Source organism: Micropterus salmoides, unplaced genomic scaffold (assembly GCF_014851395.1).
Source record: "Micropterus salmoides isolate LMB-PRFRI ecotype aquatic unplaced genomic scaffold, ASM1485139v1 Ms_hic_scaffold_9, whole genome shotgun sequence".
NCBI lineage: Eukaryota > Metazoa > Chordata > Actinopteri > Centrarchiformes > Centrarchidae > Micropterus > Micropterus salmoides.
Window position 1 is genome coordinate 36362552 of NW_024044681.1, and position 27717 is coordinate 36390268.

Consider the following 27717-nt stretch of genomic DNA (forward strand, 5'->3'; position numbering starts at 1 on the left):
CAGTATCACTACCACGATACAGTCAGGGTTATATCTGCTTAGATGGGAGAAGACAGTTTTATAAAAGAAAGCCTGTGGTAAATTGGCCGTGATAAATTTGAAAGATGGCTGGGTGTTCACCAGGCAGGGAGGGTATAACAAATTTAAGATATTAGTTGATTACAGAAAATGTCAGATTCAGTGTTTTTGCAGCTAGTCTCACACTAGTGAGTAAAATTCATGAATCAGGAAATGCAACTTTGATTTAGATTTTTGAAAAAAAACAAACAAAAAAAATCTCTCTCTCACAAGTAACCCAGTTTATTTTCTTGTGTAAGATGGCAATCTACATTCCTGCTTTTACAGTGGCTTGGGAAAGTATTCAACCCTCTTTAAAATGATCAAATGTGTCTGAATTACAAATTATACCTTGAGATTTATTCTGTTAGATTTTATTTTAAAAGACTTGTCCTCTAAATTAACTATTTAAAGTGAAATATGCTGTTTGCAAGTATTCAACACCCATTCTGTGGAAGCTCCAAGTTTACATAGGGGAGAGATATTGCTTTAATCAGGACACAATTGGCCTCCTGTGAACATTAAAATGACACCCTAAGTTCGTTATGTGTTATATTCAGACTAAAGGAAATGTGTCAAAAAGGAAAAGAAAAACAGAAGTTGCATCATACCACCCAGGAACTGCATAGACAAGGCCGTTCCTTAAAACCCAGTTGAGCAAGAGCGAAACTTGTGAGGGAAGCCACCAACAATTCAACAACGGCTTTGAAGGAGCTAGAGCAGACTGAAAAAAGCCATTACTCAGGGCAAATCATATCAAAGCATGTCTGTAATGTGCCAGAAAGCATTCATCTCATTCCTCAGCAGGGACTGGGCACCTTGTTAGAAACAACACAATTAGTCCCTACATTTTCATTCTTTTGATAAACAAATATGGAGCCAAAGAAGTGTGAAAGCTTGCACTTTATTGGAAAAATCAAAAACAAATATAATCTGCAGGGACAATGCAGCAAATATTTGCAATTAATGGATAAACAGACACTTTCATGTTCAGACCATCTTTCATACCTGCACCCGCCCCTTCCTGTGATTGGCAGGAGAAGTTCTATATACACAAAGCACCGATCAACAGTGCTCTATTCTCCTGCAAAACTAGACCACTTCCACCCAGACCCCACCCCTCAGTTAGCAGTCTGACCTGAACCTGATGCCTCCCCATGTCCCCACATTGTTCTAAATGCCCCAGTGCTGGCCTATGGAAACATGATCTGAGCATGAAAGAGACCCTGCACATTCAGGCTGGAAAAGGGCAGCCAGGAGCTTTGTTAAATGGAAGAATAAATGGCAGGCCAAAAGTGTCAAAAGCATAAAAGCAGATACCTTTCCAATGCAGTGCTGCCTCAATCACAAAAAGTAGTGCTTTTGCTGATGTGAAAAATGTTCCCACGCCAAACTCATAGAAATCGGCCCCACCAATATGACTGTGTTAATGAATTATTACGTTCATACACATCCTCAGTGTCACCCCCCAAACCACAGATAACTGCACAAGGCCTCATGCGAGTAGAGAGAATATTTAGTGCCCCAACAGAGTGTCTTCTGTTTAAACTTTATATTAACTTCTTTTTTTAAAAATCATCTCAATCACTCAAAATCCAATTCTACAAATCAATCAATCATACCTATGTATAAACCTGAAGACCTTCCACAAGGAGGAAGTCAGTGACTAGTTACATTTACTTCTTTCTTTTTTTTTCTTCTTTAAATGCCATTCTCTCTGAAGGTAATCATAAATAAATACAAACAATACACACGGAATGTCTACTGCAAACAATACATAAAAAAGAAATGAAAATAAGTGTGTGATACAAAGAGGAGTTTGCAATATTTTTCCAAATGAGGGGATGCTTTAAGATGGGAATCATGATTGATAATCAAAAGAAGTGACTCTCCCTGCCTCACCTGGAGAAAGAGGAACAAAGGAAGGAAAGAAAAAAAAAAAAGAAAAGACAACTAGCCAGCGTGACAACCCAACATTGTATGTTTTTCCAGGTACATGGACAGTGATGGCAGAAATCTCTCCCTTGGGGTGTTGTTTCTCTTGGTCCAGGATAAAGAAGGGGCTGCTCCTCGTCCACATGGTTTTGGATGGCAGCAAGCAGTCTTCTTCTCCTTCTACGACTTACACATGACTACATGGGCACACTGTCCACTGTGATGCCTGTCTGAGATGGCCAGAGCCACTCCTAGTCACTGTGATTTTATTCAACAAGTCTAATTTGGGCCTTTCATTCTCAGAGAGAGTTAAGTTATTTGAAAGCAAACAGCAGGTTTGCTTGAATAGCTGACTTTGTTGTGAACCATCTTCAAATGGAAAGATTCCCTCCCCCTTCAGGTTACATAAACTGCATCTGTAAGACAAAACACAACAGTGTCAACTTGTTTTTTTTGGATAAAAGAAAATAGTTGTAGACCCAGTATTTCAAGACCCCTATCCAGACTTCTAATGTGTCTCCAATTTTATGCTCTATATATACAGAAATACATCAGCTAAAATGCTCAAACAAGGCAAAATAAACATGGTATGTGCAAAATAAGAGCTCTAATTCACAAGACACTGGTATCCACCTCAGCCAAGCATAAAAACAATGCGATATTTCAGCTTTTTTGAGTTTCTCCTCAAGTTTTTATGAGCGCAAACTGAAAATGTGCAAAAAAAAAAAAAAAAACGGTGGATGGAAACATATGCAGCAGTGTGACGAGTAGGTTGAATGAAATCTGTATCCAGACAGCAAAAATGTATTTATTCATCAGAAGTTGGCCTGTGAATGTCATGTTTAGCAGCTCACTTTCCAGAGTCACATTTGAGAGCTTTGACCCCAGGCAAGGGCTGGTTTACTGGTTCAAAGTTTAAAAACCACTAAAATTTTCCAGTAAACCGTTCCTGCTGTATGAGCTGTTTTTTTTGTGAAGTGCAGGAATCCCACAGGTTGTGTGCAGTGTAGAGTAAGTCAGTCACCTGTGTGTAAGATGGCCAAAGGAGGGGAACACCTGAACATTTCCCCAATCAAAAAAGATGGAGGCAATGCGACAAATATGATATCCCATCTATGGGAGCAACACCCATCACTCTTTGCTAAATTCAGGGTAACACTATCTTGAAATGAACATTTGCAACAAGGTAAGGGAGTTAGTGTGTTTAGCACTGGTGAAATAAATACTACTGGCTTGCTACAGAGGCAGATAACATAGCTAATTATCTAGCTAATATCAGCTAATTTCACCCCTTATGTTACCTCAGAGAGAAGGGAAGAGCCGAGTGCTCCGTTTCTGTAATTTAGTACAATAATTAAATTTAACTGGTATCACCTCTATACTTTTGTTGAAGTCTTTCACCATTGTGTACATCTGTTAATCACGACATTTAAGAGAGAGACCGTACAACAGATGTATGTGTTTGTGTGTGTGAGACTCCCGCGCTCCCTCTCCTTATGTGTATATGTGCATCAACACTGAAATAACAATAATAGATTTTATACTGTCATCTTCTTAGCAGTAGTAGTATATGTTGTTGCTTAAAATAAAATATACTGTGTTCAATGGAAAAAAGTTAATATTTTTTACCCAGACATTAAAAAATGCCAGGATATGTTTGCTTAAGGTTCTCATACCATGAAAATCTCATACCGGCCCATGCCTATTTGACGCACACAAACTCTCTACCTGTGAGGAGCACTTGACTTTGACTTTGCTGTGGAGAAAACCAGCTGAAAACCACCAGCCGGAGCAATCATTGGTTCAAAAGCATTTCTGTATAATCTCATAAAGTCCCATCTCATGGAAAGCACAAACATTTTCACTTTGTTTGATTTTGATTTAATCCCCATTCACTGACTTCCCCATAGAATTTATATAAAATTCACTTAAACCAGTTCAACACTGCACATCTACACCGGAGATCTACACATCCATTACCTGTGCACCTGGGTTGTGGCCAAAGGGGTTGGCCGGCCTCATCACAGGCTGGGTGTACATCATCGTGGGCTGTGTCATCATCATGGAACCCATGTGAGGAGGCTGATGGGAGAGAAAATACAGAACAGGAATGAATTACATTACTTGGATTGCTTAGTAAACCATGCAGACCGTTTAACTTAATATATCACTCATCATTACAGGCAGGAACCATCACAGCCACTGGAAAAAGTCTTTGATAGGGTAAGCTGGACATTTCTTTTGCCACATTAGAGAGATTTGGCTTTGAGGAATCATAACTGGGTCAATATTCTGTAGACCTCGCTCTCAGTAAATGTCATCACAAATGGACAAACACACACTGCATGGGGGACTCTCTATTCACCTTTTTCATTGAACCCTTACCAGGCGCTATTCATCAGAATATCTGCATCACAGGAATCCAAACAGCTAACACACACCTTACATCAGTCTCTCTAGAAGATATATTGCTGTTTCTACAAAACCCTCATCACTAACTTACTCCATCCTTCTCCAGTGTCTCAGACTACTCAGTTAACTGGAATAAGTCTTCTACAGCAGCGAGGTGGCAGTCCACGCACTATGCACAGGTGACTCATATATTTAGGCATTAATGTTTTCCCAGGATGTCAGAGCTGTTCAGGTTCACCTTTACTGCACTGCTCAGAACAATAAATGATGACCTCCAGTGCTGAATGAACCCACCATTATCCATTACGGGCAGAGTAACTACTGTTAACATGGCAATACTTCCTTAAATAAAATATTTATTTTCACTGATTCCAACTCAACCCACCCTAATATTCGGTGAGATGGGCTAGATACTCAGATGTCTATGAAGATTCTCAGTCATCCAGGTCATAGTTATCCAAGTAAGGTTAAAATCAAGGGCAACTGGACTTGGTTGAAGATACTGGAAGACGTTTCGTCCCTCATCCAAAGGACTTCTTCAGTTCTGACTTGACTGACCTGACTAGATACTCAGGTTACATTCTAATAGTGTGAATGTTGTGTGTTGTGTGCGTTGCTCGCTCGAAATAAAGTTCCTGCTTACAGCATGAAGGACACCAACCGCTTGCTATATCACACACACACACACACACACACACAAAATAATTACTGTGCAAGGTGACGGATACCATCGGTTTTGTAAAAAAATTAAGTAACAGGCCATTTCATATAAGAAATCCTCCTCCCCCAGCACATGTGTAAGTAACAACTGACTTACCATAGCATATGTCATCATGCCCGTCGGTGTGGTTGCAGGGAAGGCCATGACAGATGGAGCCTGAAGTGACAAAAAAAAAAAAAAAACAATGATTCCTTCTACAGAAAAAAGACAGGATGGTATCCAACTTATATTTAACTGTTTGTTAACAGATTGTTAAATTTACATCCCACTTCAGCGTACATTTAATTACAATAACTTTTTAAATAGTTTTAAAAATCTATTCATCCATCTCATAAATATATCATGAAGAAGGCTTCAGAAATAATTGATTCAATGCCAATTCAGTTCAAAGTCAAACTGTCAAAAGTGGTTAGCAGGTGGATTTGTTTCTGTTGAGAGCAGACACATGACAAGGCTCACCTTGTTCGAACTTGCTATAAGCTTGCTGATGTTTTTCACTGCTTCATTCAAAACTCTGTGCACTGTATGCATGCACAGTTTTCATGGGAAATCAAGAATGCAGTTTAAATGGGGGCATGAAGGAAGGAGATGGCAAGATATGAACTGAGAAAACAGCCAATATGGGGATAACTGAATCACCTTCCACTGAAAATATGTCAAATATAGAAGAGTGCCTTAAAACTAGACTATTAAGGGTTTCTGATCTTGTCAAATCTGGCTCTGATCTGAAATGCCGGACGAAGGTAAAGGAAAGCAAGCAGGACAGTGTGCTGAGTCCTGGGCGTACATGTTGGTTACCAGCAGGTGCAAAGCTCCTTGTGGAAAGAGATTAGAGAGAAAAAAGCACAGACCCTTTCTCTGAGCACTTCTCCAACAGCCCCTACAGTGATAACAGACCCAGATTTGTCTAACGCCCAGCCCTCTCGGGAAGGATCCGTTTCATTAACTATTCAGCCATTGGCGAGGGAGTGAGTCAGACATGACGCTGGTGCCAAAAGTGGCGCTTTCATCACAGACTGTGCTTGTTTCATTTCACTAAGAGCTCTCCTTCAGAATTCCTCCTCGCTGACAGTGTTTGGTTTGTTTCAGGGACATGTCACTCAGCGTTCCTCAGTCAATAATAACACAATATGGCTTATTTTTGATTTAGTTAGGGATTTTCCTAACGATAATGAATGATGAGTGTTGGGTGCATCTGCTTCTTAGTGTATCAGCTACCTTCAAGTGACCACCTTCATAAGAGATCATCCATCAGCTTCTTCACGTTGCCTCCAAATAGCTGAGAGGTGGGTTAAAGTAGGCAGCCAGAGTTGAAAAGCCCATTTCCATTCCTCTCCATTTACAGTTTACAAGAGGCTACAACAACACCTGGATGGGCATGAAACTGTCCAGGTTGAATTATGCACTTGGATTTTGGGTCTCATCAGTAGCCAGTAGGGCTGACTCCAAATAGTCGAAGATCTGATGCTTCGATGGGCGGAGCTTGATTCGACTGTCAATCTCACAGTCGAAGCTTCGCAGAGAAACAAGTATCATGCCATTTTGGCAATATGGGGGTGCTCAACATCTTCCCCCCACCCAGCTCGCAATCGCCGTATATAAATACAACAGTATTTTAGAAAACACAATATATTAGAACACTTCTTGTGATTGGACAGAACCCAAGTCCCTGGGGCAGTTTACTGTAATTTCCTGTTTCTATTCTGTTTACTACTCTGAGCAGTGTCTTTGCACGAGTTTGAAAGGATGGAAAACAAGACTGAAATCATAAGGGAATATTTTACGAAGGACATTTATGATGAATGAATTCTCAATATGCTTTCAACATATCATGACATTAAAATATCCTGTAGAACCCTGATGGCACGCTTGAAAGTATTCGGATTGAGGAGACGAGGCAGCTTCTGTTCAACAAGTGACATCAGAAAGGCCATGGTATCAGAGCTGATGTTTGGATACAGGACAGAAACATGGCCATGGCCTCTGTGTTTAGAAGGGAGACAGAAATGCTTTGTGAACAAGATGTGAAACTCTGGTCAGAAATCATGCAACGACACCAAACGACACGCTTCACAGGAGAAAAGGGAGCAGGAAACAGACTTGTCAAGGCGTTTCAATACAGCCTAATAAGACTGATAAGATAATCAGGCCTAAACGATTGGCCAGTTAGCAATTTGCAGGACTTCTGTGTAGCTGACCATGTTAACTTGAACACATGCACAGAGCGTCATCAATTGCCTGAGAGCAAAACAATAAATCATGGCCGTGATACAGGGATGGCGATAGGGCAGTTGATCCGACGTTTTATTGTAGACATCATCCGATGGAAATTTTGTAGACATTGCCCAACCCTAGTGCATTCCTCACTGCACTGGACCGCATACACTAGATTGCTTTTCTTGTGTTTGGGTGTGCGGTCTTTGGGGTGGACCAGCATCTGTCTTAGCGTGTTCTTGGGTTTAAAAAACACAGGAGGATTTTCAACAAACACAACATCCCTGAGTTTCTCTGATACTCCAGACATGTATGGAATCACAACGTTGTTGCGTCCATATTCACGGACAGGATATCGAGGCGTAGTCGGGGTGAGGAAGGGTTGAGGTTTGGTGGGCTGGGGATCTCACTGCTGCTTTTGACAGATGATGTGGTCCTGTTGGCATCATTGGCCTGTGACCTTCAGCACTCGTTGGAGAGGTTCACATGAGCATCAGCACCTCTAAATCTGAGGCTATGGTTCTCAGCAGGAAACCGATTGAGTGCTCACTCCAGGTAGGTAGGGAATTCATTCCAACCCTCATGGTCACGAAGGCTTGGTCATGACCGAAAGAACTAGATTGCGGGTATAAGCAGCCAAAATGGGTTTTCTTAGGACGGAAGCCAAGTCATCCGTGAGGAACGAGTAGAGCCGCTGCTCCTTTGTGTTGAAAGCCACACTTTCACTAATTTGTACGTGATTCAACATTTTCACTTAATATTTGTTATCTTGTTATTGAGAAAAAATATATTCCGACAATTGTCATTATTGTTTTATTGCCAAGCCCTGTGCATCAATTTACCGTTAATATTCGGATTCAGAATACCCGGCATGCACGTTTTGCTGCCTTGTTATGTATTTGTTTGTATACATGGTAGACTGTTCAGTCACAGTGTTGGGGAGGACATTAATAGATTGTTTAACTGCATTTCCCATCGACGTTCGGCGGTGTTCTCTCCGCTTCATTATGTGTGAACATGAAAGTAAATCTATACAACTATAACTAACTATACAAACAACACTTAGCCGAATTCTATCTGTCCCACAATTTAACTCCTCTTGCCTACCAAATCAGCACATGAAAGTGTCTTGTAAAAGGACATGTAACAGTTAAAATTATGGGAAGCGCCAGGTTATGGCCCATTAAGATCTGTAGGAAAAGTGCTTTTAGATTAATAAGATAATGACAATTTGATTCATCTGGTTTACAGCCTGAACTGGAGTCCCCAAGTTCTTAAGACTTACAGAACGATGAAGGAGAGCCACTGGTTAAAAAAAATAAATAAGGCACCTAAAAAAAAAAAAATTCTGTTCTGCTTTTTAAGTGTTTACCAGATAGGTACAGATGAAAGCCCTACCATGGTTCCGGGGTTCCAGGTGGTAGAAGGAGCTGTCTTGGGTTGCCAGTTGGTTCCACCGGTCAGCTTCTTCTCACCAGGCTGACTCCAGTGAAGATCACTACAGGAGATCAAGTATAATTGTTAGTCATGTTTAGCATGCAGTATCAGAAACATGTGTGTATAGTGCAACACTGGACTCGCGGCGTGTGCGTCACGTCTCGGCTGCGCCACGGTTTTGACCAGTCCTCAGCGCGGCGTCAACTCACACTGGAGAGGAGCATTTAGCCTGCCCCGCATTGTTGACTTGCTGTTTATTTGTCATTTTGTGTGCTTCTACAACAGATCACAGCGCTATGCGAACCGTTTTCCCCCCCAATTCCCTGCAGGGCTGAATTTACCACATGGAGCATTTCAGATTAAGAATGTTTTGCCTGCCTGATTTGGCTGAATTGTTTAGATTTAGTAAGTTGTCCTTTATTTTTGTGTTTCTACCGTGGTTAAGAAGGCTACATAGTTAAATGATGTCTTTTTTGGTCTGTTTTAACTGCGTTTATTGTTGATATACGATCGGGAATCTGTACAAGGTATTTTATTTTGAAAATCGACCAGATTCTCTTTGCCATTTCTGTGTCTGACTTCCTGCCCGGCTCATCTGCTCGGTGCTGCTTGACGCGTCTTCCGTCAAAAATAGACCGTCTGCCTATTCTTCGCAGCGAGTGCCACTTCTGGGCCGCTTCTGGGATTCGCTGCAGCGCTTCAGGTGTCAGCACAACCACTGACTACAAGCAGCGATTTGCACTGGCAGCTGTGGCACAGCCGTAACGTGGCGCACACGCCGCCTGTGAGAGTCCGGGGTAATACTACTTTAGTGCACTTACTTCTTTGATGTGCCGTTACCAATTCCCAGATCTAAAGAGGACAGAAGCAAAGTAATGAATGCACAGTCATGAAAACAACATGTAGAAAAATTATTCTCATCATTCTCCCTTTATTCTTTAAATTTGATGCACATTTCACATTTATGCTTTTGTTTACGTCCGTGCTTTAATTTTGTGAATTATACTTTTCTCCTTAATTGCAACTGTTCAATACAAATTTAACCTCATCTTTTATTATTAATTTGATAAATTTATTATATGTTTGTTTTGGTTGGTTTTGGCATAGCAACGTTGCTACTGGCATTCCTGCCAGTGGAGTAAGCATAACAATGTTAATTCCAGTACAACTTAATGTTCTTTGCTTATACCAGTAATGGCATATCTGCCAAAATAAGTTCCCTAATTTGGCATCATGGCCGCAAAAAAGAACTTACTGCCAACAAGATTGGCCAGTGACGAGTCCAGGTCATTGGACACCAGCTTGTGGGGCTGTTTGCCATTCAGGATCATGCCCTGATTGGGTGAGGATGCCACTGTGGGTTTGAGGATGCCACCTAAAATGTCTTAACAAAAAGGGGGCAGGACAAAAAGAAAGGAAGGGAAGGGAAGGGAGGGGAGGGGAGGGTGAGAGGTTGGGGGGCCCAGAACACATGAAGACACAATACAACGGACAATAACAAAACACACAAAGACAATACATATAATTCACACACGGACAGAGAGAGGATGTTCAGCGTGGACGAGGCAGGAAGCAGGCCTCACAGAAAAAAACTCATCAAGCAAAGACTGTGTGAGGGGAATGTGTGTTGAGTCAACTCACCCAGTCATGCATTTGCCATGCAAAAAGCCAAGGCCCCAGGGAGAGCGTTCAACCCAAGGACAAGGGGGAAAAAATGTTGTGAGATCGTGAGCAGCCTAGAACTCAGTGAGGGTGTACAAACAATGAATGCAAGAGACTCATGGTGCTAAATGTAGCATTTAGAAACAACTTCTTTTTGCCAACTAATGATGATACGATGGAATAATTACTATACACTAATGAGGCACAGGGTGAATTTATCATTCATTATTCATAGTGTTTATCAAAATGATAACTAATTTCTCATTAATCACAATTTATGCGATTTCCTCCAAAACCTGTCTCAGTGGAACACAATGTTAAATAGAGGACGTTACAGGCTGCCAATGTTTCCAGCAATGGCTTTATTTCTTTTAATTACACCCAAGTCTAGTTAAAGTGGTCTTCTGATTTTAAAATGCCATACACAACAGATTAACCTCTCTGAAACCAAAAATTCTACTTTAGTTTTAATCACAGGGCAAAAAACATCTGAAGTGAATAGTTAGTTTTAACAATTGCAGGGCTTTTCAGTCAAATATTTTCTGACTTTTATAGCCCACTGTAAATTACAATAGCCAAACAATCTGAGTGAGTCCCTCTCAGTTGAAATTATTTCTACAGCCACATAAAACACACTTAACACACAATGAAACAGCATCATACTATGTACCTGAACATCCTAAAAATAAACACCTTAATGAGATGACACATGAGTAGGTTCAAAGATAAGAAGTATGGATGACAGCTATCTGTGATGTGTTTGGCAGGACATTTCAGAAAGGGCTAACTCCAACCTATGAATTGTCTTATGGTTATGTACTGAGTGAATGAGCATAGTGCAATCTATTTCATGGTCATAAAATGTCTTCCTGCCATTAAGGAAGCTCTCCTTTAAAAACATTGTAGCTTTGAAGTGAAATGCTATCTGGGTTAATCAGTCAGGGTTAAAACTTGTCTGATGATATATTTGACAATAGTTTTTCTAAAATCCTAACAAACATATGCAGTGTTTCCCACATATAGACTTGGGCTGGCCACCCAGGTATATTAAAGGCCACCCAGGTATATTTGGCGACCCATTTTAGCATTAGAAAAACCCAGTGAGCCGGTGTGTTTGCAGTGAGAAGAAGTAAAGTGAACAGATTCCAGTAGCGACTGAAACTCAAACACTAACATCAGGTGGAGAATGAAGTAGAATTGGTGAAATAAGCTACTAGAAACTGAAATATATCGCACTACCCTCCGTTGACGCCGCCACAGTACACTGTATTCTGTGGGAAATGTAATATAAAATTCTATGATTGGCTGGTAAATATGCCAGATATTCTCACCAGCTCCAGCCTAGCAGCTTCAGACAGGATGGTAAAATTATTTGAGGCCTGCAGAGAATACCAACAGCATTGCCATCCAAAGTCAACATATTTTACCTTTTTGCCGCCCTCCACTACAGAATATACAACCAGATGTTACCAGGCTCCCTACCAGGAGAACACGCAATATGGACAACGAGAAGCAAATCTTTTGGTGCATCCAGAATTATATGATCCGAGCTTAAAATCCAACCGAGATATTACAAAAAAAAGCGGACATGTGGCTGGTAGTAAGCACAGAGCTGGGTGGAATTCTGTTTAGGTAATATGAAAAGTGCGTTATGCATAGCGAGCGATCTTGTTAGCTGTTACGTTTGTGTAGCATATATCAGTATAGCAAATATGGTCATGGGCGTTTCATTTTGCCGTCCTGCCATTCCTTGTTTTTCCTTTGCAGTCCAGAATTTGATGCCTGTCTATCATCTGCCTGAATCCATGTGGATGCAGAACAGCATCCAACAAAAAGTTCTATCAGCCACAGTAAGTTTAGTTTTACTACCGCCATGTTCCTCCCTCCAGAAACGTCACCTAACCCACGTGGGGTGTCAAAAAAATAATTTCATTCCAAACAGAGAAAAATTATCGGATTAAGTGCTTACATCGTTACTAGACAATAATATTTTCTACTGAATGTCTCTTCTGGTTGAGGTGGTTAACTGAGGTATTTCATTCTGATTATTAGTGGAATATTAGGGTCCATGTAAACACAGCTATTGAGGCAACAGGAATTGGCCGAGTTATAAAGTATAACCATGCATTACTTTCAAAGGCTGATTACCACACACTGACAAACGGCTTGTCTATAGCCTCAACATGACCCAATGAACATGCAATCTGTCCCCCAAACCTTCAGGTGGCAGCAGAGCACATGAAGTCTGCTGGGGAAAGAAAATAGGTGCGTTCGAGATGACTGCAGCTTACTTTCGCTGACTTGATAGTCTAACGTGAGCTGCAGGTGACTGCAGGGGCAGGGTATAAAAACGGCGCCGTCAAGTCGGACACAGTCTACCTGCATGAGCTAACTGTGAACTGAGATCAATAACCGATCTTGCGGCATTTGCACAGAAAAATGTCGCGAGTTCAGGCAATAGTGTGGTTTCAACTTGGTGCAGCCGGAGAAAAGCAATTTTGGCCACCAGCTGCCTTGCTCCCGCAAGGTTTTAATGTCATGTGACATGGTGATGTTTTGCAGCGCTGGTGAAAGTCAGATACAATTTCTAACCAGCATGCCTTAGTTTAAGTCCAGCATGCATCACGTGAAGTCAGCGCTGCGCAGCGCTGCATGAAGTCAAACGCACCTAATGTCTGTGTGTGTAGGAGTACAACACTTACCTGTGGAATCCAGGTTGTTGGCATCGGTGTTGTTGCCAAATACCGATTCAAAGTCGACATTAAGGCCTTGAGAGTTCTGCGTCTGCTGGGGCGCTGGGGAGGATGTAAAGCCTGGTGAGGCAAAAAGAAAACTATCAGGATCCAAATATTGACATCAAAATAGCTTTCCTCCTCCCAACACAAGCACAAATAACACACCAAATATTTTGAAGGTTCTTCCTTTTAGAACCAGTGACATACTTACAAACCATTTTTTTCCAGTCTTTAAGTATCTGACAAAAAACAATGATGTAGTTTTGTATTTAGCATATGACGAGGTCAAATGGTGTCATATCATTCTGTCTTCTCCATCTCCTTTTTGCCTAAACACACCATCACTTCTGCACTAATGGAAAATCAGTCATACCCAAGGGCAGCATCATCCTTTGATAAAGCCGTATACTTAGTCATAGATCCAACAGTTTACAATTCTAAACGCTTTTAATGCGCCACAAAATGCTACCATTAGGTATTCATTCATTAGATTCATGGTAAGTGAGTTGCAGAATACTTTTGTTCAGCCCCCAGGTGAAGGTTGACTGTACCACATATAGTATGGGAACCGTCATCTTTCAAGGAAATGTTAATTTCTTAAGAGGGACAACCGCTGGCACCATGTGACACATCATAACATCCATCTGTTGTGTTCTGTGCAAACTTATGTTGCGTTTGCGTACTGTCCTACTTCCCAGCGTCCACGCCCATTAACATTCAAGAAAAGCTGCAGTTCTCACATTTGCTCTCTAAATTCACACATCCTGGGTAATGTAGCTTGACTACTTCTAGCTATACAGTTGACAAAAGATGCAATGCTACCAAACTGTGTGTTACATTTTACACAGACAGATAATTTATTATCTTCAGTGCAAGTAATACTTGGGGGGCATGGAGGGTTGTTTTTCCTTACAATGTCTCTACTAGCGCCACGTAGATTTCTTCTTCAAAATCATTGAAAGTTTGTCAGTTGTTTACATTACAGAAACATTGAAATACGTCGCTGTAGTGGATTTTGGTCTACTGAGGCCGTTGACAATGGGGGTCACTAATTGTTTCTGTGACTTCAATGATGGAGTGTCTTAGAAAACTGAATCTGAGTAACTCTCAAGATGAGTGATACATCAATTAATTGATAAAATTAATTGATGAATAATTGGTAACTATTTTGAGTGTCGATTTGGTGTTTATTTTCTGGCAAAAATGCCGACCATTCTCTGGCTCCAACTTACTTTTTTTATGTGATCATAAACCAAATAGCTTGGGGTTTTGGATGTTGATCAGACAAAATAAGACATTTGATAACGTCACCTTGGGCTGCTAGAAATTATAATCAGTAATCAGTAATCAATTTCAGTATTTTCTGACTGTTATAAATGATTAATCAAGAAAATAATCACCATATTCATCAATACAGGTGCTGGTCATATAATTAGAATATCATCAAAAAGTTGATTTATTTCAGTAATCAAAAAGTGAAACTTGGATATTCTATTCATTCATTACACACAGACTGATATATTTCAAATGTTTATTTCATTTAATTGTGATGATTAAAACTGACAACTAATAAAAATCCCAAAATCGGTATCTCCGAAAATTAGAATATTACTTAAGACCACTACAAAAAAAGGATTTTTAGAAATGCTGCCAACTGAAAAGTATGAACATGAAAAGTATGAGCATGTACAGCACTCAATACTTAGTTGGGGCTCCTTTTGCCTGAATTACTGCAGCAATGTGGCGTGGCATGGAGTCCATCAGTCTGTGGCACTGCTTAGGTGTTATGAGGGCCCAGGTTGCTCTGATAGTGGCCTTCAGCTCTTCTGCATTGTTGGGTCTGGCGTATCTTCCTCTTCACAATACCCCATAGATTTTCTATAGGGTTAAGGTCAGGCGAGTTTGCTGGCCAATTAAGAAGAGGGATACCATGGTCCTTAAACTAGGTACTGGTAGCTTTGGCACTGTGTGCAGGTGCCAAGTCCTGTTGGAAAATGAAATCTGCATCTCCATAAAGTTGGTCAGCAGCAGGAAGCATGAAGTGCTCTAAAACTTCCTGGTAGACAGCTGCGTCGACCTTGGACCTCAGAAAACACAGTGGACCAACACCAGCAGATGACATGGCACCCCAAACCATCACTGACTGGAAACTTTACACTGGACTTCAAGCAACGTGGATTCTGTGCCTCTCCTCTCTTCCTCCAGACTCTGGGACCTTGATTTCCAAAGGAAATGCAAAATTTACTTTCATCAGAGAACATAACTTTGGACCACTCAGCAGCAGTCCAGTCCTTTTTGTCTTTAGCCCAGGCGAGACGCTTTGTCTTGTTCGAGAGTGGCTTGACACAAGGAATGCGACAGCTGAAAGCCATGTCTTGCATACGTCTGTGCGTGGTGGTTCTTGAAGCACTGACTCCAGCTGCAGTCCACTCTTTGTGAATCTCTGGGTTTTGTTTCACAATCCTCTCCAGGGTGCTGTTATCCCTATTGCTTGTACACTTTTTTTCCTACCACAATGTGCTTGGACACAGAGCTCTGTGAACAGCCAGCCTCTTTAGCAATGACCTTTTGTGTCTTGCCCTCCTTGTGCAAGGTGTCAATGGTCGTCTTTTGGACAGCTGTGAAGTCAGCTGTCTTCCCCATGATTGTGTAGCCTACAGAACTAGACTGAGACCATTTAAAGGCCTTTGCAGGTGTTTTGAGTTAATTAGCTGATTAAAGTGTGGCACCAGGTGTCTTCAATATTGAACCTTTTCACAATATTCTAATTTTCTGAGATACTGATTTTGGGGTTTTCATTAGTTGTCAGTTATAATCATCAAAATTAAAAGGAATGAACACTTGAAATATATCAGTCTGTGTGGAATGAATGTATACATTTTACAAGTTTCACTTTCTGAATGGAATTACTCAAATAAATAAACTTTTTGATGATATTCTAATTATATGACGAGCACCTGTATAACAATCATTAGTTGATGCACTAAAGAACACCAAAATCTGATATTTACTATCTATGTTTAAGGTTTCGATACATTTTTAAAATCAAACCAGCCTTTAGCTACACTATAAAAACCTCAATGTCCATTTGGACATTTTCCCAGAAGATGAAGAGATTAAGGCAAATATAACACCAAGCAACAAAAGTAAGGTATATCAGATGTATTAGGTTGAATTCTGAGTAGGACTTGTAACACCTCAATGTACCTACCTCTGAATAGACCAGCTAGGGCAGGGGGCTCAGAGTGGAAGAGAGCAGTGGTGTTGTAAGAGCTTGGCCCACAGAAAGAGTCTGACACACAGCAACAGCAGCAGACAGGCAAAGAACCAGAAGGAGAGAGAGGAGAAGAGGGAGATTATGAAGATATGAGACCAGAAAAACATAGAGCAGTGAAAGAACAGTGACTGTGACAGCCAAGCAACTGTGGGAAAGGCTTTTTCAACAGAGAAAAAACAAAGATCAGGATTTCCAGGACAAAAGCGGAGGAAGCCGGCACTCATCACATGGCCAGTCTAAATACAGGGCAAAACTAATGGCTAAGCACAACACAATGCAGGCTCACACCCAGTGGCTTGTAGGAAGCAGAGAGGGATGAAGGTGACATGTTCAGCAGCGACGCTCTGTATAATGCTCAAATACACTGTGTCAATCGATTTCTACTCACACAACACCTCACTACTATCACAACAGCAATCTAGCAGCCGGACAGTTGTCCACCATAGTACCTGTGATAAATGTCTCTATTTGTGCAGCCGCATCAAAATCAGATGCCAGGGAGAAGCTTGAGTCAAAAAAGGGATTGTAATGATCTAGAGAAAAACAAAAATGCTGCTGAAGACTGAAAGACAGACATTCATGCAACAAGTTGAGTTTTGGGCTTTGGAACACAATCAGACAAAAAGCAAATAAAAAAAGATTAAACAGCCTAAATCAAAGAATGCTAAGAGCTGAGAAAACAAACATCAGGAACTTAGCCTGATTATGGAACAAAACAAATATTTGGAGTAGGGCAGCATGCCAGATATTTGATAAATGTGAGAAAAGGGTCAAGAAGAAAAAAACCCTAAACCACTTCTGGCATTTCCTGCATTTCTTACTACTTCTACCCTGCTGCTCTGAAATATGTCTATGTATTCACTCAAACACATTTTAAATGACAGTGAATTCACCTATAGTAAATCACCAGCCAGGGTGACATTATGAGAAACATAAGTTGTGTGGACACAACGTGAAATCTGGGATGAAAAGGAAAAGAACAGATACAGCAAAACAACCCCACCAAACACTTCATGGCTAGGCGTCCCAGAGGACAGGCTGCCAGCGTATGAGGACGCCGTGGACAGGTGGACAGCATCAACAACAGGTAGTGTGAGGAAAGGGTTTGAGTTTGGAATGGATTCCTCCACAGCTTCTGCAGCCGAGGTGAAAGGATCTGAGTGGGCAGATGGTGAGAAAAGGAGGACAAAAAAAAGAACAAAGAGAGATTATGGTGGAGAGGAGGGTGAGGAAAGGTACAGAGTGCATGCAAGATGAAGGGCAAGAGGAAAAGGTCAGCGATGCAGGTGAGAAGATTTAATACAATGTTTCGGATACGACAACAGGCTGATATCAAGCACTCTGCTGCTCTGCTTTTACTGACCCACATGTCAGACCTGAGGGCCGGGTTTATCTTAACCGCTTTAAGCAGTGCACAATTTATAACAGTCAAGAGTCCAGCACAGGAGGACGATATCCAGACACTATGCTTACAGTTAAACAGCTGTGGATGACGTTTGTGTTCAGAATGTGTGTTTAGAGGCATCTTCCCTGACCTGTTTGCCACAAAATACACTATGTGCAAACATGAACAGGGAGCCACGGATGGTAACACGGATACCGTACAGCACTTTAAAGTCCATTTGCTAACAATCTCTTAAACATATGCGTATTACTTTTGCCAGCATTCAAAATGTTGATGTTTGTCAAGTCTGAATTAGTTAAGATCCACATAAATTAGTGTTTCTCAACGGGGGCATTCCGAGGACGATGGGGGGTGCTGGAAGCAATATTTAGGGGAGCGCTGAGCTGCATTGGGGGGGGCGTTTGTCAGTTGGCAATTCTAAGGAGAGTTTACGCCAAAGATTCAGAGTTTAAATTTTAAACTACTTGCAAAAAAACTGTGGTCTGCAACATTAAAACCTGCCAGATTTGTCCACTGCGACAGGTCGAGTCGGTTTATTTTTCCCCCGTCAGCTACTTGTTGTGCAGCTCCGTGCTGCCTTCACGGGAACGGGAAGTCAGAGTATCATCTTTAAAATTTTACCCACATGGCGTCAACTGTGTAAACTCTGGAAAATTGACGCTCTCTTTTTAGGTATTATCGTGGAAAAGTGTTAATTTATTATTATAATACACCGTGAACGTCTTGTTATCTCAGTGGTTACACATTTACAAGAGGGATATTCCGCTGTCTGACCTACCCCGACAGCAACTTCGCTGCTGACACCAGCGAGTGACGTCGACCCTCCTCGCGCTGTGAGTCGCAGACAGTTTGTGCCAAAGCGGACATATACTGTAGTTTCAGTAGGCTACAAAAATGTGACGTTAAAAACTGAAGCCCTGTCTTGCTCTGTTGGGGATTGTAAGCGGCACTTTATCAGAGGTGCTGAAGTTAACGTGTGGAATTATTCGTGAGCTTTCTGTGTGATCACAGCTAGGTGTTGTCGGTTAGTTTCGTTTTACCCCAGCATGAGCACCTCCTCGTCTCATTCAGTTTTGTCTGTCAGACGGCGAGGGGATACTTCCACCGAATCAGTAACATCATGCAGTATAGGGCATGTAGTAAAATATTATGAATTAACTTTAAATAGGCTAATGACGTTAGTCTTGTAATATTACGCCGTTTTTTCTTTACATATCAGAGAACACAGATACATGGGAGAGATTCTTAATGTGCTGAAAGTTTTGACCATGAGCAGATAAGTGTTTCCCATACGTTAATTTATTTGGCCCGCCACAATATCAACGCTGACCGCCGCATATTGGTTTTCGATTTTTTGTAGGCCTATTTAAAATCGTATTGTTCATCCCTCTCTCTCCCTTCCTCTCCCTCGTGAACACCACTGCACAAATCTGTCCAACACAATGCTGTCGATGTCGGAGACCCAGCTTAAAAAAAGTTATTAGCAAGCATGTAAGGAGCCATGCTAATAAGAAAAGCTGAGTTAATGTTAGAATGCAGCTGGATTTTCGAGCCTAAAATGCTGTTTTTTAATCATTTTTCACATGGCTTTTTTGTTACCTGGGAAAGTAATTAATATTTTATTCATCATTCAATTATATATCCCCCCCCCCCCATGTTTTTAATAACAATAGTAACAACAGCAATAAAATAAATTAATATTCAGCCCCACTCGGGCTTGGACCCCTAAATAAATAAACTTTTGAGAAGTTTTGAGGTTGAGTTGAAATGTTTTACGAAAGTTGATGGCGAATCCAAAACATGCTCCAACGTTTTCGGGGTTGAGGAGCGCTGCAAGGTTAGCAGTGCCAGCCACTCACGCCCACAGAGGCATGTGGTCCCTGTTACACAGACTACTGCAGCAGCAACAACAGAGCAACGGACAGAACTGTAAGATAGTTTCAATGTTTGTACTGCTGTTATTCTGTTTTTACAATGTGAGTAATAGTTTAACATTTTAAAATAAATCAAGAAACATCTGGCTCGTGACGCAGCCTACAGAACATTCTCCGCTTATAAACCTTATAAGCACTTTGGAAAAATATAGAAAAACTACGCAAGTATAATGAAAGGGTGCTGTTGCTTTATTATTCTAAATAGACATTACATTGTTAGTGTCATGTTGTGGTTATAGTACTTGCTTTTAATGTGTTTTTATTTTATATAGTTCCAAAGCAAAAATCTTTGTTAAAAAGTTAAACACTTTAAAGTTAAAACCTACTCGGCAATAAATCTGATTGTGAGCTTATTGTTTTGGGTGATAAAACCTGGCTTTTATCTTGGAGCAGCCTCTCCATAGTTCTTTGCATTCTTGGTTTTGAGGTCTCATCGAAGGTGTTGGAACGCTCTTTTAGTTGTGTTAGCAAACACGTTAAGTGCAATAGTAAATCAGTGAATTATAGGAGTAGCCTACGCTGTCTTGTCTTCTTCCCTGGTTTCATCCTGGCGTTGATACTTGTGTTCATTCTGAATAGTAAACCTTGTTCACTTAATGGTAACTTTAGCTAGTTAGGCTGTGTGTTGGAGATCAGTAATTCACTTGAAAGATATTTAATTAGTTAAATGGTTTAATTAGGGTTAGGCTTAGGGGGTGACAAAAATAACAGTGACTAGTCGACTAATCGAATAAATAATTAACAGATTAGTCGACTACGAAAATAATCATTAGCTGCAGCCCTATACAGTAGTGGGTTTAAAATAGTTACCATTAACCAAGCATAGTTAGTTTAGCTCAGCTCACCATCCCAGCTACGGCTTCCCATCTCTGCATCTATTGGCAAATCTCAAACAAGGCGCCTTATTTAAGCCGTTTTAGCCCGCCCTACCCTTGCTTCTTCCCTATGCAAGGCGCTTTGCAACCCGCCTCCACCCCAGCTCCTCCTTTCATGCCGTGTATAACTAATCAACGTAATTTCTGTTGTCATTTATGCCTTTTCTGTTCTGAACCCCAGGAGGGGGTCTTTGCTGCTACTCTCAGGGAGGTCCCAGAAAACATAACTTACTGCAAAGCAAATAAATGTTTCTTTGACTAAAGTGGTCCTGACTGAATATTAATAAAATATTTTTGCATTCTTAGCTTGTCTTTAATTATGTACCGCTGTAGTCATTCATATTAGTTTTACATACATACGATACTGAAGTAATCCTTTAGTATGAGTAAAAGTAATCTTACCTTTTACAAAAGGTACATACATTTTAGGGACTCATACTACTGAGTGTGTGTACTGTGAGGAATGCGAGTTGTGTGTGCCAATGAGTATGTGAGGTGTGTGTGGTTTTGTAAATGTGCTAGCAGTATGGACAAGTGTTGTCTAGAAGAGGGGAGCCCTCACCTCCCCATGTGTTGGTGGCAGAGAGAGGCAGTGGCTGCTCGAAAGCTGGCTGCAGGTCCAGCAGGTCATTTGCTGCCTTGAAGGTGCTGGAAGGAACAAGCAGGAAAACAAGGGCACCGAGGGTAAATCAGTCACACATTGACAAAACATTAGGTGCTCTCATCAGCTTCATCATAAAAGGCAGAGGTATCGTATTGTGTAAAACCAGCACAACAGAAAATTTCGGGTTCAACGTTTCTAGATCTAATCTTAGAGAACTAACAACCTCTGAAACCATTTGCAATTGTTCCATAAGAGCCATCTATTTGCATTTAAGTCATCCTCCAAACTCAAGTCTAGCAGCCTTTTACCTTTACAAGCACAGAGTTTAAACACGTCAGTTGACATAAAACACAATATGGATTTTTATGGCTTTCTTTCATTTATGCTGTTAAATAAAATATGATCTCCTTTCAGCTTTTATCTCCATCTGAATGTACATACACAATCATATAGTGGCATCTCTTTTCAACACATCTGGAGAAGCCATGAAACTGAAGAGTAGTTGCTTTGAGATGACTGACAGGTCTGGGTCCTGGCCTCACCTGTTGGTGGAGCTGGGGGTGGCGAAGAGGTCAATGGTAGGGGCTGAGTTGATGTTCCCGCCCACCGTGGAGACAGGGGAAGAGTCTGTGGTTGCTGCACCAGGATTCTTCTGGAGCTCTTTCAGACGCTGCTCCTACAATAATTAGGAAGCTAGAGGCTAACTTGTATCAGACTACTCATTATGATGGTAGCAAAATCTTTTCTTTTAAGACTTTGAGCATTTTGCTTTAATTTGTCAGTTGTGGCAATTGGCAATTATTTCACAGTAGTGATAGACAGGAAATATGGGGAGAGAGCAAAGAGGGTGACATATAGCAAATGGCCTGGATCGAACCAGAGGTGTTAGAACTACATTGTTTACGTTTCAGACCATAGAAACCACAGGGATTCCCTACTGCTCAAAATCTGCAACATTTGTTATGGCTATGCATTTGATATGATCAGTAGAACAGAGTCCTAATAGCATGACTTCATTAAACTGAAAGGTATAGCAAAATTCCTTGAGAACTGAAGAGCACTAGGCTGAAAGGACTGTAGGTGAGTAAGGAAAAATGTACTTTTAGTGCTTTTAGGCGAGCCTGCTCTTCTTCCAGGGCTGCCTGTTTTTCCCTCTCGTCCACTCTGGTGAAAGACATGCTGGTGTTAGCCAGGGAGGAGACAGCATTCGAGAGAGTGCTTGCCCTGAATCAAGGGAGAGACACAAAAAACAGTGACCAAGAACCTAGAATCAGGATCATTGAAAAACTGAGATGTTCACATATACATTTTTACACCTGGACTTTGGTATTCTTAAAGAGGTGGTATTCTGCTTTTTAGCTTTCCCTCTCCTTTATTGAGTTATATTCCTTTTTTGTGCATGTAACAGGTTTGCAAAGTGAAAAAGCCCAAAGTCCAGCCCAAAAGCACTTCCCATCTCCCACAGAAAACTCTGCTCTGAACTGAAAACAGCTCGTTTGTAGCCCAGCTGCATCCCTTTCATCCCTGTGACGTGTAAACCTGTTCTGATACAACCCCTAAATAAGATTTTGAACCTGAAAATGAGCATAATACCACCTATTTAATGCATTACCTCTCTGTAATGTCAAATTGTCGTTTCTACTGTCGTTTCATCTCTGTGTGACACACAGATGAATAATTTTACTTTTACCATCTGCCATGCTGAAAAAAATGCTCCACTCTGAGCCTAGATGGCAGGGAGCCAGATCAAGTGAACAGAGACGAATGAGACCTACCTGCTGGCTGCAGTTGAGTCTTTGACTTTCTTTCCCTCCAAAGATGCCAAGTGCTGCTCCAGGGCATCCAGCAGGCTGCTAGGAGCCTAGCGTGAATGTCAGTGACACACATTAAGTTTCAAAGGCTGAGGAAAGCATAATATAAGATGTTTCTAAAGGAAAAAAACATGCAAAGTTATTGCCAAGAGTCCATGAACAGAGCTACTCTCAAATACAGAGACAGAGAGAGAAAAGGTTCCGATACTTACACAAACTGTAAACTGAAAATGGAGAGATAAAAGGAAGGGAAAAATACAGAAAATAAAGGTGGTAACAGTCAAGATATTATTAAGAAAACCTTTGGGAGAAAGCTGTCCATTTCTGGTTTATCTGCTACAATTACAAGGTTCTACAGAATACATAATGAATAGAGCCTCCAGATAAATGTATGTGTACATAATGCACCACGTCAGAAGGTTACTGCTCTATATAAGACCAAAACCCATGATTCACACCTTTATTTGCTGTACGACGTGCAAGGTCAGGAGTGAATGTCAGCTGGAAGGTGTTTGTAAGTGCACATGCATTGCCTGCCTAGCTTATTGATTAGCATGCAGAGCACTTGGTGTTAAAACGTGTTAGGCTGAAGCTGCATGGGGTTAGCAGCCTGTGAAAATACACTGCTCAAAAAAATAAAGGGAACACTTAAACAACACAATGTAACTCCAAGTCAATCACACTCCTGTGAAATCAAACTGTCACTTAGGAAGCAACACTGACTGACAATCAATTTCACATGCTGTTGTGCAAATAGAAAAGACAACAGGTGGAAATTATAGGTAATTAGCCCCAATAAAGGAGTGGTTCTGCAGGTGGTGACCACAGACCACTTCTCAGTTCCTGTGCTTCCTGGCTGATGTTTTGGTCACTTTTGAATGCTGGTGGTGCTTTCACTCTAGTGGTAGCATGAGACGGAGTCTACAACCCACACAAGTGGCTCAGGTAGTGCAGCTCATCCAGGATGGCACATCAATGCGAGCTGTGGCAAGAAGGTTTGCTGTGTCTGTCAGCGTAGTGTCCAGAGCACGGAGGCGCTACCAGGAGACAGGCCAGTACATCAGGAGACGTGGAGGAGGCCGTAGGAGGGCAACAACCCAGCAGCAGGACCGCTACCTCCGCCTTTGTGCAAGGAGGAGCAGGAGGAGCACTGCCAGAGCCCTGCAAAATGACCTCCAGCAGGCCACAAATGTGCATGTGTCTGCTCAAACGGTCAGAAACAGACTCCATGAGGGTGGTATGAGGGCCCGACGTCCACAGGTGGGGGTTGTGCTTACAGCCCAACACCGTGCAGGACGTTTGGCATTTGCCAGAGAACACCAAGATTGGCAAATTAGCCACTGGCGCCCTGTGCTCTTCACAGATGAAAGCAGGTTCACATTGAGCACATGTGACAGACGTGACAGAGTCTGGAGACGCCGTGGAGAACGTTCTGCTGCCTGCAACATCCTCCAGCATGACCGGTTTGGCGGTGGGTCAGTAATGGTGTGGGGTGGCATTTCTTTGGGGGGCCGCACAGCGCTCCATGTGCTCGCCAGAGGTAGCCTGACTGCCATTAGGTACCGAGATGAGATCCTCAGACCCCTTGTGAGACCATATGCTGGTGCGGTTGGCCCTGGGTTCCTCCTAATGCAAGACAATACTAGACCTCATGTGGCTGGAGTGTGTCAGCAGTTCCTGCATGAGGAAGGCATTGATGCTATGGACCGGCCCGCCCGTTCCCCAGACCTGAATCCAATTGAGCACATCTGAGACATCATGTCTCGCTCCATCCACCAACGCCACATTGCACCACAGACTGTCCAGCAGTTGGTGGATGCTTTAGTCCAGGTCTGGGAGGAGATCCCTCAGGAGACCATCCGCCACCTCATCAGGAGCATGGCTGGGCGTTGTAGGGAGGTCATACAGGCACGTGGAGGCCACACACACTACTGAGCCTCATTTTGACTTGTTTTAAGGACATTACATCAAAGTTGGATCGGCCTGTAGTTTGGTTTTCCACTTTGATTTCGAGTGTGACTCCAAATCCAGACCTCCATGGGTTCATAAATTTTATTTCCATTGATAATTTTTGTGTGATTTTGTTGTCAGCACATTCAACTATGTAAAGAAAGGAGTATTTAATGAGATTATTTCATTCATTCAGATCTAGGATGTGTTATTTTAGTGTTCCCTTTATTTTTCTGAGCAGTGTACAATGATGGCCACATTTTCGAAGTTCATATTATAGGTCACTATACCTATTTGAGCACATATAATGATCTGTATTTACTGTGTCAATTAACTTAACACTGGAAATCAAATGCTATTTTTTAAAGTACTACAGTTTACATTTTACTAAATTACCAAGAGTTTGTACATTACTAATAAGTTATGTTGCTATAGCTCCTATGACAGCTCTTGTGAAATGAGGCTCACTTGATGCACACTATACTATAACATAGTATTTGTATTCTATTCTGCTTAATAGATATTATCACCCGTTTTTGTGCCATTCTCCTCATTTTAGTTAGGCAAAGCCAGCAAAGAGTGAGGAGTGTGAAGTTAGGACAAGTTATTCAAAGTAATCGTAAAGATGCTAAATAGTTATTTTTAGAATTTGCTTACCTGAGACAGATCTGGGATGTCCCCTCGATCAATTCCTACTTGCTGCAGGAAGAGAACAAAGACAATCAGAATTCGGATAAGAGAAAATTGCCAACCCATCCCTGGCCAACTAGCAGATCTGGTGTCCCTACTTACCTCTGCAACTTTGAGGAACTCTGAGATTCTTGTCATTCGTGTAAGGAATTTCTTGTAGATATCAAGTCCTTCTTTGCACTGGATTTTCTTCATGTCAAAGTATTTCTCTATTTACAGAGCAGGAAAATAAGCACAACAAAAATATTACACTCATTTCCTGAACATTTATTTCTGTTTTGTCTGTTATTTGATTTTTTTTACATTTAATGTCTCATGGGTACAGTATCTCAATAGGGTACAAATTGTCAGTCTCAGCAGATATATGCTGGTAAAATTTAAAGCCTGAAGTGGTTTGAAAACCTTGGGACTCAGGACAAAGGTAAAGGAGAACAATCAGAACAAATCAGTAATTATACCAATATGTTGTGAGATTTGCATAGTAAGTCCCATCATATTATAATGAGCAGCATTGGGGACCAGTTTACAACTGCAGTTTCATGTGCCTTATCGCAGTTTTTCCTGTTTCACAATAGAAAGGAGAAAGGGAGAGAGGAAAGGTAACTGCATATTAATTTTAGACAAGGGCAGAAAATTATTCATAGAGGTCTGCTGGGGAATAGTTTGCCCCCTACAAAGTTTCTTTGAAATAAGCTTGTTAGGGGTCTGCAGCTCCAGGAAGCAATCAGTTAGTTAAAGACTTACTTGAACTGCGTGGGAATGCTAACGAATATTCCCAAAGTACATCCTTGCTTTCAAAGCTGAATGCAAAGGATTACATAATTGCAAGGACATCTGCATTAATTCATTTAGTCTTTCACCCCATGGCCCCTGTCCCTCATCATCTGAAGAAAAACCTGCAGTCCAAATAGTGTATCTACAACACAAAAGCCTTTTTTTTTTACCCAGGAGGTTGATTATGCCCTCATTGTATGCTGCAAACAGTCTGATGGCATCTTTGAACAGAAGCATAAAGGCTGCGTTGATCACACCATTTGTCAGTTCATTAGCATTGACCTGGAAGACAGGTGAAGGTGTTAAGGACAATCAGTTTCAAGTTCGTCAGCAATCGATTCAGATGCTAGCCAGTACAGCCAATACTGAGCACTCACATTGAAATCAAGTAACACATCCATCTGATTTTGGATGATGGGGATGGTCTTGAGAAGTTTCTCTGTGTTCACGGTTCTCATCACTCCATCAGACCTGTGGGAAAAAAAGAATGCTTTGAGCTTGCTGACACAGATGGAAATGGGCTTTCTAGTCTTGATTGTTCATAACTTAAGGATTTTTCCAGTAAATGGACATGGCTCATCCAAATGACCAAGTAGGGTTGGGCGATATGACGGCATACTGTGCCACAATAGAAATGTGTCCACCGGTACAGATTTGGCAGTGTAGTTCCTGCGTTATATTTGGGGCAGGCGATGTAGCAAATCAGGGCTGGATTCTCACGTGATCTCACAAATCAAGCTACCTCGCAAGGTAATGTGATTTGGGCAGCTGGACTGCTTACCACGTTATCATGTGATCACAAAAGTGAGTGACAAGAAAACATGGAGGAGGAAAGATAAACGGTCAACAGAGCAGGGGTATATTTGTTTGGATCAAAGTTCTAAAATAATAGAAGAAAATAATTAAATGTGATGAAGTGCAGTATGGCCATTTTTAAAAATGTCTTAATTTAATTTATAGATCAATTGCTGTACAGTGATGTACACCGTTAAAATGACACATACCGTGATGCAAGATTTTCGCCCACCCCTATCTTCAAGTCATTCAATGAACACAAAAACATATCCATCAGTGAATACATCTCTCCTTACAGTGTAGTGAGCTTTGCAATATCTTATTTGACACTGCAATGTAGGGATGTGCAACAGTTCCTGGATGAAGTAGAGCAGGGGTATTCAATTAGATTTCAAAGAGGTCTAGTTAGAGAAAATTTCCTGAAGCAAA

The 27717-nt window shown here is 41.3% G+C and overlaps 1 protein-coding gene across 10 annotated transcripts in view; it reads right to left on the reverse strand.

The window, feature by feature from the left end:
• Nucleotides 1-942: 942 nt before the first annotated feature.
• The window catches only part of picalma (phosphatidylinositol binding clathrin assembly protein a), a 40622-nt gene continuing 13847 nt past the window's right edge, over nucleotides 943-27717 (reverse strand). For 2 of the 10 annotated variants that reach the window (XM_038707738.1, XM_038707739.1), the window contains exons 6-23: nucleotides 26871-26964; nucleotides 26664-26775; nucleotides 25822-25928; nucleotides 25687-25728; nucleotides 23044-23129; nucleotides 22369-22492; nucleotides 21811-21944; nucleotides 21227-21312; nucleotides 17454-17606; nucleotides 16900-16983; nucleotides 16385-16465; nucleotides 13141-13251; nucleotides 10032-10160; nucleotides 9598-9628; nucleotides 8738-8837; nucleotides 5222-5281; nucleotides 3973-4074; nucleotides 943-2408 (exon numbers count right to left, since the gene is read on the reverse strand). In XM_038707738.1, coding sequence (XP_038563666.1) covers nucleotides 2394-2408; nucleotides 3973-4074; nucleotides 5222-5281; nucleotides 8738-8837; nucleotides 9598-9628; nucleotides 10032-10160; nucleotides 13141-13251; nucleotides 16385-16465; nucleotides 16900-16983; nucleotides 17454-17606; nucleotides 21227-21312; nucleotides 21811-21944; nucleotides 22369-22492; nucleotides 23044-23129; nucleotides 25687-25728; nucleotides 25822-25928; nucleotides 26664-26775; nucleotides 26871-26964 — 1651 coding nt within the window. In that variant the 3' untranslated portion in view covers nucleotides 943-2393. The remainder of the gene's footprint in view (nucleotides 2409-3972; nucleotides 4075-5221; nucleotides 5282-8737; nucleotides 8838-9597; nucleotides 9629-10031; nucleotides 10161-13140; nucleotides 13252-16384; nucleotides 16466-16899; nucleotides 16984-17453; nucleotides 17607-21226; nucleotides 21313-21810; nucleotides 21945-22368; nucleotides 22493-23043; nucleotides 23130-25686; nucleotides 25729-25821; nucleotides 25929-26663; nucleotides 26776-26870; nucleotides 26965-27717) is intronic. The other 8 variants (XM_038707741.1, XM_038707740.1, XM_038707742.1 and 5 more) reach the window with 8 other exon arrangements.